Raw genomic sequence first — 12,527 nt, 5'->3', positions numbered from 1 at the left:
GTTGATATCAATAGGGTATTTGACTAAACTTTTATCTGAGGAATTAATATGGCCGTTTGACATATTTTCTATACAAAAGCTGTCAAATCGTCAAACATATTCGTCGAATAAAAGTTATCTGGCAATTGAAAAATCAGCCCTAAATCAAGTAAAATAAATCTGTATAGACCGTCAGGCAGTCCAAAAAACATTGAAGGTAAAAGGTAAGGCTAATAAAAGCGTACTGGTAAGTGACGTCACGCGAGACTTTAAACCACTATCCCCTTAATTTTTTGTTTTCGAATTAAAAGAAAAAAAATCGTATCCAACTTTTTTTTGGATCAGTCTGACAGACTAAACAGTTGTTTTTGTGAAATATCCTTATGGACAAGAAAATAATTGTTAGAGTTTTCTCCTCTAGCAAGAATCGGAAGGAGACTGTTAGGAAAATTGGTCACGAGGAAAACAATGACGTCAGAGACCAGAGAGTAACACTAGAATTGGGAATACAGGCTTCATGCAGTTTAGTTTTCTAACAGTACAACAAAACAAGTTTGGAATTAAAATAAAATCTTAAAATAATAGGTCGGGGAAAAGTACTCTATTTATACTACATCAAAGCTCAAATCTTAAAAATGTTATTCTTGCAAGAAGGATATCACAGTCCATCGTCATTTATCGTATGTAGTTTTGGGTATTTCTGAACTACACAAATCCTACATAAAATCTTGATTCAAATTTTAAAATAGTGTAAAGTTAATTTTCGGGATGACTTCAAAAACAAAAAAAAATATCACTCCCATTATGGCAATAAGCCTTCGAACCAAATATCCCATTGAAAATGAATATCCTTAACACAAAATAAAAAAAAAATCCCCGACCTTTTATCCTGACTACATGAGATAACAAAAACAAAACACCTTTTCACCATTCCAATCATTTCTTCGTAGTCTAGTCAAAGCAGACGAAAGTAGAGCTGAAAATTGGCGGAGGTCATAAAGACGCCTTGAAAAATAGTCGAAAAGTATCGGTTACCCTTAGCTTGTAGATCATTAGTGGTATATTTGCATGATCTACAATTCTTTTTAACGCATTTTTGACCATTTTTTGTGGACAAGACTGATCAGTTGGTACTATTGTTACTTCTTTTATGCTTCTGGTTCAGTTGGTTCAGCTATTGTTATCTTTCCAGCTCCTTGTGCAATCGTCCAATGTATACCATCGTCCTCAGGGTCAAACAAATATGGGGCCCACAATATCAAGGCCAGCCATAAAATTATAAGGCATATCCAAACTGCTATAAAAGAATATTTAACCTGAAAAATAAAAACAAATATAATAAACCTATTTCATTATTAGTTGGGCAGATTGTACGATTTTCAACCAGATGTGTTTATTCGATGGATAGTTAACTGTCAAATAGAGTCTGTAACAGAGGAGTTATGGGACGTTGTACGCTGCTTTTTGACATAATGTTACATGCTATTTAATCACGTGACTGAAACGTTGAAAGGGCATTTGTCTAGGTATAGAAACGGAGTTTTGTGATAGCCCAACGAGTGACAGGACAGAATAGAAGAAAACAACGCGTTGCGCCGACCCCTAATGAAGTGGAACGGCAGGAAGATGAAGATAACTTGCTGCAGTAATCTCAAAGACAAAATTTAAAGATCTCTCAATACCTACCGGGTGAGTGATAATATTCAAGGCTTTTTGCTTTTTCTAAAGAGACCGACGAACCAGGTAAGGTGTAAGCCAAACCAACGTTTATCCCATGAAGGGTTCGATAATAGCGGCCATGTAGCTTCTTGCTTTGCCATAAACACTTGAAACCTCCCCGGATTATTGCTTGTACACGTAGGAAAAGTGAGCAATCATGTGTTGGATGGACTTACGTATAACGCAACAATACAATCCGAATCAAGATACATTGATTAACTCTTACCATTTTTTTTATAGGCACTTTTCCAGTATGGTGGCAAAAATAAGCGGGAGTGTACATAAAGGGGAAGCAAAACCCAAACGAGGATGCTACTCCGACACCCAATGCGCCAATGTACACCTTATTCGGCCAGGGTAACTGCGCACCGGGGGCCTGAAAATACGATCGGATATGAACTCCCATATCAATAAGATTCATGTGTATTATTGAATAATTTGCCGTGCTTAAAACTTAAAAGCAAAAGCATTCATTTAAACTTTATAATTATTTCATAACTGTTCACTGACACGTTTTTAATTGGGATTGCTCGCCACTCAAAAGTTGGACTCTTTGCCGCGTCAGCTCATGACTCCAGTTGGGTCCAAAACTAGTCGGGCTGTCCCGATAAATACGAGTGAGTAAACCGTCATTAAACCGTTTCGAATTTCTTTAAATATTGATTATTTATTCATTTAAGCTATGGTACTGTTTCTATTAACCAATCATCATGGAACTTTGTACACATGGTCTGGGAGGGATGAGGAGTAACATAGCGTTTGTTTTACTCGACTTAAAAATAAACGAATTATGCATTACAACGATACACACTACGCAGGCGCAGGCGCGTTCGACCGCTAGTACTTCAATATTTTGACTTACCATACACATGACAAATGGCAAGAATACAGCACAGGCCGCCGCCGCCGTCATCATGTTACATAAAAGCGACGTTAGGAAGACCACTAGGAATATGGATGTGTTCCAAGGTTGTCCAGTAAAGCTAGTTCCAAAGTTTTCCGATATAATTTCGCCCAAGCCAGTGTCTCGAGCCGAATTGAGTATGGCATGTGCGCATCCTGTAAAATAGACATTCTTTTATGTCCACTGCCTCGCATGTAATTTTATCCTTGTGGAACGCGGTTCATAAAACAAACAAGTCGCATGCACAAATATACCTCGATTCAGGACATGAGTGGGGTTAAAACCCCAGCGACACAAGGAATAAATTCCTTAATGCGGGAGTGATTAGATAAATAAAATAAAAATTGCTCCATCCGTTCAGGAGCTATGGTGCCATGTACAGACACGTCAAACTTATAAGAAAGAAAAGAAAGAAGAAAGAAAATAACTTTTATTACGTGCTTGTGACCCAGAAATACATAAGGACGAATTGTACAAAATTGAGACATTAAGGTAAGAATATGCGTCGCAAACACGCAATACGGCCGTCGCTCAGCTTAACGCTGCAACCCTGAGAGAGACAGAGTCACAGCGCTGATTTTCATGATTTCATGATTCGCTGATGATTTTGCGTCGAGGGTTACTAAAAGGCTTAACTCCTAGTATTGTTAAACAAATCCAACACCCATCCCAAAATGTGTCTAAAACAGGCTGGCACACCAACTTCTGCTGGTAATATACCTGCAGTTGAGAAAACCTATTGAAAACTTACCAAATACCAAAAAGTAGCCCCAATTAGTATTCTTGTCAACAAATCGCCACCATAAGATAGCTGATTCCGCTTTCAAAGGAGGAAGTTCGCTTTTCTCTAAAACAAAAAGCAACGGAAAAGTAAATTAAAGTAACCAAGCAAAGTTTGTATAATGAGTACTAGAGTCATAAACATATCTAAATACAAACATATGTATTATACATAAATTACACCTAGACAAAACAAATAACCGTGCTCATCACACAGACATTCGACTTGGGTGGGTATCGAACCCAAGTCCTCCGGTATGGCAGTCAGGGCCACTAACTGCTTGACCATCAAAAGGCCAAACTATATTAAAACGGGAAAATATATTAATGTCAGCCAAGATCACAAAAATAATTATACCAACAAAATAGTTTCTGCATTTATAGTTACTTAATTTCAATTTAAAAAAGTTTTCGACCAGAGTGTTAAATCTATTGAATGATAAAATGTATAAGGCACACTTACTTTCAGCATCCAAGTATTTCAAAAACCCATAGCTTTTAGGCATTGTATGTAATACAATCACGAATATAGCGGCCGTCGTTGCGTCTTTTATTCTGCAAATAATAGTAATTAAATTTCCGATCCATCTCAAATAAGTAATAGGTATATTTTTTAGGAAAAATAGTCATTCCGGAAAACCCAAAACACCCATTTCTCTTTACTTTTATAATCGCATGAGTCGGGATCGCGACACAGTTCCACGTAAAACTGTTTTTAAGTACGCACTTATTGTTACTTACTTTGATTTTCGTTTTATTTCTAATCAAAGCAATCGATATAATTGAAACAGGGGTAGTCAAGAGCCTTCTGACGTCATTTTAAACACATGACAACATTAATTCGATTCCGCCAAAATATGGTCATTGATAGCGTAGACGTAAACTATGACCATTGAGTGACATCTCAAAGTTAGTAAGTAGATTAAAATTTTGACTCACACTGATTTCTTTCTCATACTTAAACAAGTTACAACTTAATTACCGCATGCCAAAAAACAGCGAAGAAAACATATTGGTATAACTGAACTTCAAGCGTGCAGACTCACGTTGTTAATTTTACTGGTGTTATTCTATAATGTACAATGAAGAATATTCTATTCTATTACGTCAAACGACTGCAGGAGGCTTCAGCGACGATGGTTTCAGAAAACGAGGAAAACAAAAAAAAACCGCCATGTAAATGCTTCCTAATGACGTCCTCTTCATAATTAAGAAGATAATATATATAATCACCATTTTTTTCGGGTGGGTAATCATCAAAAGACCGCTTTGGATTGAACGGAAGGCAGTGTTAGACTTTTACTGAGTAGCCACTTGTACCCACCCATGCTCCTGCCCTTTATGTTCGGGAGCCGCGGTAACCCTTGCTAACCTAATGCGGACAATCCCGCTGTCAGATCACCTAGCAAAAAAGGTCTTACCTTGGTATGTTGGAAGAGTACGGATCGGTTCTAAACTCAGACCATCCGTCAATCCATTGGTTCCAACGGAAGAAGAAAACGAACAGGTAAAGTATAGTACTAAGGACCGAAAGCTGAAAAAGAAATGGTTAGTGAAGTATTGTGATGAGTCTCAATACAATAGGTATTTCAAAATAAATATTATGTAAAATAGTTAAGAACAAAGGGTCATCATTGGCCTAGCCTTTTCCCAATTAGGTTGGGGTCGGCTACCAGTCCAACCGGTTTTAGCTAAGCACCAGTGTTTTACAAGGAGCGACTGCCTATCTGACCTCCTTAACCCAGTTACCTGGGCAACACGATACCCCTTGGTTAGACTGGCTGTCAGACTTTTTCAAGCTTCAGACTACCTGTAACGACTGTCAAAGATGTAGGAATAACAGCCGGGACCCACAATTTAACGTGCCTTCCGAAACACGGAGGAACTCGTTGTGACAAAGATGGTCACCCATCTACTGACCAACCGCGTCAAGCATAGCTTAACCTGTGATCGAATCACTTATGCGGTTATAGCTTAGCCACGAGCTCCTCTTAAGAACAAAGGGTATTTGACAAAAAAAAACCTGTTTCGTCCGTCAGATTTTCAAAAAATATTGGGCACGTATGTTTTTTATTTTTTCTGCAAAGCAAAAAGTGAAGTGGATACAATGGTTTGAAATCTCATGTGACGTCACTTACCAGTACGCGTTTTACCAGCAAGTAATGTTTTAGCCTCACTACGAAATTTTTAGCTCTATCTTTCTTACTCTTTAATGTGATAAAATAAACGTATTCAATATTTTTTTGGAAATCGTTCTGACGGATAGTCCTATAGTAGATTATACAGAAATATAGTTTATATTATTAGATTTAGTCAAATACCCTATTAAAACAATACTTAAGATAAATACGTTCCTACAAACAGTTGTATTCTCAATGTATTTGGTGACAGTCAATTAGTAAGTAACGGTTTACTCTCGCATGTTTATCGGGATAGGCAGAATAGTTTCGGATTCGACCTGAGTCCTTAATCATGAACTGACCCAGCGTCGGGTTTGATCCCGACAAAAGTGCATGAGTAAACCATTAAACCCTTAATGTGACACAGCAGCTACTTTAAAATACTTATACCAATTTTAAACATAAAATTAAAAGAAAACCTTTTCGTGTAGAGTTGTTTTACGAGGTAGCTCTGCCTGATACTTCAAAAGCTGTTTTCTCACTTCCGCCATACTGCCAGCCGTCATAGGTTTCCCCAGAACCCTGACAACCAATTTTTATTAGAAATCAGACAGAGAAAAATCAAAGAACTTTAAATCATTAAAAGATTAACTTACGAATTGGCTAGCATCATGTGATATGTGAAATTGCAAACAAACATAACGAAGGCAACGGGAAAAGCAAATGCCGAGTATTGCAGATAGTTGAAAATATCGGGGAACTCCTTCTTTCTGGGTGGTGCCCTGAAAAGTCATGTTTTTCTTTGTGACTAATACCAATGATTATCTGTACACTACACTGACTATGTAGATGCTATGTATGTATAAAAAATATTCAGCTGATGCTTCATTGGTGACATTCAGTTGACTCACATACAGTTCCATATTAAATTTCATTAAATTAATTAAAATTTTATAAACGTTAATATTTACGAAATTATTAAACATTTAAAAAAATGCAACTTTGAACAACTTGTACGTAGGACTTGTACTAGAACTAACACATAGTTATTAATTATTATTATGCCGGCAAAGGACGAAACTTGAGACATCAGTACCTACCTACAAGGCGCTTCACCTAGTTGCCAGCGCGAGAAAAGACGTGATGACGCGAGTAAACGTACCGCCTTCTTTTCATAGGTAAAAAACTCCATGAAATTTCGCACAGAGTATACGCAATTTGAGTTACATTTTTAATATTCAGTTAGTTTGGAAAAAAAAACTTCCAGTTTGCGAATTATTGAAACCTATCATGACTCAAATGAAGAATGAAATAAGAGATATAGCGTAATATACATTATTCTATATTACGCTGCATCTAAACTACTTATTATGAAGAGATTTTTTTTTTCAAACGTTTACACGTTTTCATGAAAGAACTTTTCGCAAAAGTCTTAATTGCGTTTGTATAAAAGTCGTTAAATATTTACAATGTTATTTTGTGCTTAGTGTGTACTTCAATATAGGGAATATTTTAATTTACAAAAACAGTATAAAAATACGTTGCAGCAAGGCAGTTTGCATAGGAGCCGAGGAGGCACGACTCGTTTCTGAAGTTTCACTGATTGATGGATTAAAACTAAGTAATGAAGGACTTGATCGATCTTCATAAAAATAAATTGCATATAACAAATAGTACTTACTCGTGAAAAATGCCACGGAATACCAACGTGGCGTAAGACGAATGAACTACTGCGACACTACCTGAAACCAAATATTTTCACTTACTTATACCATTGGCTAAACTAATCACGAGGATTCTTCCTGCATTTACCAGGATACGGTAGGTTACATTTAAACTTTTTCAGTCTAACTTCGTATATCGCCCAATATTATAAACGTGCAAGATTTAGATACGTATTTGATACTCTCACGCAAAAACCACTGACGGATTTGAACGAAATCTTACACAGATTTGATACAGATAGTTTATAAGCTGGTTTAACACAGGATGGATAGGTTTGATGTTACCATGACATTTAAGATTTATAGCGGGCGAAGCCACTGGTAACAGCTAGTAATGTATAAGTAAGAAATCTTTAAATGACGTACCTATCCCAGAAGCCGTTTGGATGGCATTATTCAGGATGTATCGCATCTCATCGAAGTCCGGATCCGCGCCCCCTTTCTTGGCAGACGACTGGAACATTTAACATAAAGTTAGATTTATTTGTACAAACTTGTAAGATATATAGCCTGTTTCTTATCCCACAGCTGGGCAAAGGCCTCCCCCATTTGTTGAAACCTCTATCCTTTGCGATTTCTGGCCACGCCGCATATGTATATATACTATTAGGATAATAGGACTAATTCTTGTGTCACAGGAGGTTTCACAAACATTCAAGACACGTGCACAAAGTCACCACACAGACAACAGAATCACATTCGTGGATCACACAACGACGCGGGTACGTTCATGGACGCCATGGGTTCGGCATGTTGATCTTAATCACTCAGCTATCCGTGCAGTCATTGAGTTCAGTCACATGGTGAACTTACTTTTAACGACATCAACACTGGAGTCACGTACTGGGTGATGGTAGCGGTCGCAATCAATCGGCTACTGAACATCGAAAGGAAGAAGGCTGCCGTACTGGCTTTAAAAATCAACCTGTCAACATTTAAAATTAGTTAATTCAATTAATTTGTCAAAACAACTTAGTATTTTACCAATACCAATACCAATCTTACTACAGGTACAGTGTACAGGCATTGCTTACTTAAATATGGTCAAATGCAGGCCTCTAAACAATATAAGTTACTATTTATAAGTGGCGACAAACTTACTGATCCTACACTTAAGCTCTTCGAAACGAAAATAACCACATACCTTTTTGCGGAAAACTGGCAAGCGTCTCCAGAACACAAAAACGACAATGCTATGCGGCGATCCATTCCGGAGTTGTTTAAAACAAGCAAGAGCATACTGGCTAACAGGAACAGAACTACGTTTTCCTGGAAAGACAAATTCGACAAGTATTTTATGCGTCTGGGTCCTTATTGAAATAGTAATAAACGCGGGGTTAGACAAGTGCCGAGACAGCACATGATTAAGGAGTTCGAAACTAGTCGGGCAATCGCGATAAAGACGCGTGATTATTAAATTGCGTGATTTAATTATGAATCATCATTGAAGGGTGTGTCCGAGATGTTATATCGTGCTTGCTTCGGTTAAATCTAGGCGTATACTTACATTCATATAGCACTCGCAAGTTTGCGCACTACTCATACATCCGGACATAGGCAGAAAAAATACTGGAATCAAACCAGAGACCGGAACAGAAACCGGTTGTAGTAGAAAGAACCAGATAATCCACATCCACATTATTGACACCTTCTTGCTGGGCTGGAAACAAATAATATTATATTAGAATTATCCAATAATATAAAGGTTTGTGGGATTTTAGTTTCGACGGGCGTGTTGGTCTAGTGGTTCACTAACCAGTCAGGGTCACTACCCTGACTGCTATACCGGAGGTCGTGGGTTCGATTCCCGCCCAGGACAAATGTTATGTGATGAGCATGATCATTTGTTCTTGTGTCTCGGTGTAATTTATCTATAATATTAGAGTATGTATTTAGAAATATATAAGTAAGTTTATCAGTTGTCTGGTTACCATAACTCAAGCTCTGCTTAGCTTGGGATCAGATAACTGTGTGTGAGTTGTCCCAGGATATATATATACAGTTATATCCAAAGCGAAACTTTCAAGTTTTCTCTTGCTTGCTGATTCATTGCCTTATTTATTACCCATTTATCTTTTCTATTCCGAATGAGAAATTATCATATGACTCAGTGCTTTTTGAATTGAGCGGAAGGGAGTGTCAGACTTCTACTGACGAAAACCCACCGGTGCTTCTTTGGCCTTTCGTGTACCGGGGCCACGACCTGGGCAATCCCGTTGCCCCGGTAACCATCAGCCCTAAAAGGCTCCACAGAATCAATTATGAAGCTGTCTCACGAATATTGCTATGACGGCACTGAGTGTTTCAACCATGTGGTGCTTCTGGTCTTAGTTTTAAAGTTTTTTTTTTATTACTTTTAAAGAAGGCTTTCAGACTAATTACATAATATGGGTAAACAAATAATCTTAAACATTGCTAATAACAAGCCTCCACATATATATTTTTAAAATAATGTTGTCGTAGGACAACATTATTCCATCATTTGACGATAAGGTCGCGACACAGAGGGCGAATGGCAAGTGCCTTAAGGTTAGGAATATATGAAAAGTGCAAATGGCGTTCTGTGATTGCGGCCGGTAGCCAGTGTACGACTCGGTAGATACATAAGCTAAGTACGATTTAACTTACAACGTATCGCTCAAATTGCCATGACAAAACTGCTATAGGCACGAGGCATCCTATGATACCTCTAAAGTTGTTCGTAAGTATATTCTTTAATCTTGGCGCGATGCCTTTTATTGGCTTCTTTTGGGGCTCTTCTTTTTTCCTGTAAATCAAAACAATATTTTATTGCACATATTATATTTTACATAGTATAATACGACCAGGCTTTACAGCTAATAATATTTGAAGAAGTGGGATCTACCGCGTAAGGCAAGACGATTGTACCAAGCAAAAACCGTGAGTCCCGAACAAGAGTGGTTGGCTCAAAGAGTATTTTACTGGTCAACTGCTAGAGTAGTCCTTAAAAAAGCACCTTATGATATACAATAGTAGCATTACAATATAATAGTTTGCTATCCATAACTTACCAAAGCCCGGATAAAAACCTGTAAACAAAAAAAATATATTTAGATTGTTTTGCTATTTTTTTTTATCATATACGCAGAAAGCGCTGCGACGCAGATAAAACTCGTATTTGGGATGAAATACAAATGATACAATTTAATAAATCATATAAATAAATAGCTCACAAGGATAGGTACCAAGGATTTTGTTAACAAATCTGTCAAATACCTAAGTCATTCTAAACATGTATATTTTTTACAAAATTTAAAAATGTAATAATATCTCGTACATAAAGAAAAAATTAAGGTACTTACCCTCCCATGATGGCTTATTATATTATTAACTTAAATAAAATTATTAATATTTCATTATTTCAAGTGCACTACTTGACTGACAAGATGCAGAATTTAAATGAATGTCTTGTCAATATTCGAACGTACACCAATTTAAATATCGAAATTGTCAAACCTCTTTTGAGGTGATCATACAAAAAAAGTCAGAAATCTTTTATCAAAAGAAACAAATTCCGTACTTTAAATTGACAAATTTTTTTTTGTGTAAAACCTTAAACTTTTTTCATGTTATTAAAATTATTGTTTAACTTTTTTGTGAAGTATCGTCACTGAATATACTCGTATTATTAAACTGTCATTGTTATGCAAAGGCAAAATATATAAGTAATCATCGTTCAAATCCATTAACATATTTAAAGAATTTAATAAAACTACATACGTTGACGAACATATTATATCAAAAATCTATTTAATAGATTACCTTATACCGTAAACTTCTTGATATTAAAAGTTTATTTTATTATTCAAACGCGTGTCGTACACGTTTTCAAATTAGGTAAAACGATATTTTTAGATTTATTACTTAACTTGAATATAAAGGACGGTAAAGTTACCGGATCTTTTTGTTCAAGTCGTTCCAACTTATTAAAGTTAGACTTAAGTGATTAAAGTTAATGTGAAGGAACGCTTTAAATTTATTTTTTGACTATTTTTTTAGTATAGTCACATCACTGACTGATTATCAGAATTCTCGTATTCTTTTCCTTTTCCGTTTTTGCTTTCCGATACTTTGGCAAATCTGCACTGCATATCACTGCATAGACGATATCATCGTTATTATCTGATACACATCAAGCGCTACAAAGTGGAATATTTGTAATGAAATACAATGGAAATAAGAATTCAGTCAAGACTACACGCTAACACTACACAACGAACCGATTTGAAGCCTACGGACGGGAAAGAGAGCTCTCCATAGACTCTAAACTGTAATTTCTTTTCTTCAACGCAATTTATTGTTGCATTGATTAATGCTAAAAGAAAAAATCGTTGCTCCGATGAAGCAAAATTAAAAAAAATACCAATTTTAATAGCCCTCATTAATTGAAAATCTACTAAGCGTCTCTTTGCCATAACACGTGCCACAAGTCTCAAATATAACGATCGAGCTTCTGTAATCCTTAAATACATGAAAAGAAATGATCAATTCGCAATATAAAGGTTAAAAAAGTTGTAGAGTTACGTAGAATACACAAGTTAATTTGTAAGTCGGTAACGGCACGTACAAAACTGTTCTGGCTACGTCCACGCTACAGAAACTACCAAACTTAGTTTAAATGTACTTCACATTAACTTGAGACTGATTGTATTATAGATGAGAAGTAACTCTGGTTCTCGGAAAGAATTTACAAAATAAATAGCCCTTTATTTTGGGAGTTGAAGTTGGAGAGGCTTAGTTCGGTAATAGGATGCCTATCTCGGAAATCTGTGCCGTATTAAGACACCATGACTTCGTCACCGGCTATCCAAGCAGTTTATATTGAAACGCATGGTAGGAATTATAACTGAGTAAAGTAAAAATCTATTTTAATTCATTTATTTAACAAATTAATGCGAAACAGATGTTTTCTGCCCTTAAAATCCTTAAGCACTATTAATTCTTTAACTAAATTTATTACGACTAGGAAAAAACAGTACAACAATTTTGGGGTTTTTGTACATCTGTTCTGTTTCTTTTAAACTGCTGACTGTAAAAATCGTTTCTTTATCTTGATTTTTATGTTTGGCAGTTGTTGTTAAATCAGCAATAGAAAAACATTCGCTGCGAAAAGTTCTGCTAAAAATTTCAATTGCAATCTTGTGTCGTATGGTACACCCTGGTGGGCACTAATACAATAGATAGTACAGATACATCTTACAGGACGATAAAAGAAACACTTTACTGATCATTTAAAACCCACTTCACTGATAGTCTAGAGTAATCAAGGAATCTTTCTCA

General features: G+C 36.3%; 1 protein-coding gene across 1 annotated transcript; it reads right to left on the bottom strand.

Moving 5' to 3' along the window:
* Positions 1-318: 318 nt before the first annotated feature.
* Positions 319-10,664, bottom strand: LOC113491844 (protein I'm not dead yet-like). Its single transcript, XM_026869016.1, has 16 exons — positions 10,550-10,664; positions 10,259-10,276; positions 9,855-9,993; positions 8,734-8,886; positions 8,371-8,495; positions 8,040-8,151; positions 7,593-7,680; positions 7,184-7,244; positions 6,159-6,284; positions 5,982-6,084; positions 4,804-4,916; positions 3,846-3,937; positions 3,354-3,449; positions 2,561-2,757; positions 1,925-2,074; positions 319-1,295 (listed from the first exon to the last, which is right to left on the bottom strand). Exons 1-16 carry the CDS (start codon positions 10,555-10,557, stop codon positions 1,128-1,130), a joined length of 1,749 nt encoding a protein of 582 aa, XP_026724817.1. The 5' UTR covers positions 10,558-10,664; the 3' UTR covers positions 319-1,127.
* Between the last annotated feature and the right edge of the window lie 1,863 nt (positions 10,665-12,527).

The sequence above is a fragment of the Trichoplusia ni genome, chromosome 3, assembly GCF_003590095.1.
Source record: "Trichoplusia ni isolate ovarian cell line Hi5 chromosome 3, tn1, whole genome shotgun sequence".
Taxonomy (NCBI): domain Eukaryota; kingdom Metazoa; phylum Arthropoda; class Insecta; order Lepidoptera; family Noctuidae; genus Trichoplusia; species Trichoplusia ni.
This window is presented reverse-complemented; position numbering and strand designations above follow the sequence as displayed.

What these genes read in the sequence shown, in the direction of transcription:
- LOC113491844 (XM_026869016.1), bottom strand. An exon ending in GGCAATTTGAGCGATACGTT is followed by an intron (nt 8,887 to 9,854) that starts GTAAGTTAAATC and finishes ATTTGTTTCCAG; the next exon opens with CCCAGCAAGAAGGTGTCAAT. An exon ending in TTCCGTGGCATTTTTCACGA is followed by an intron (nt 6,285 to 7,183) that starts GTAAGTACTATT and finishes ATGACTTTTCAG; the next exon opens with GGCACCACCCAGAAAGAAGG.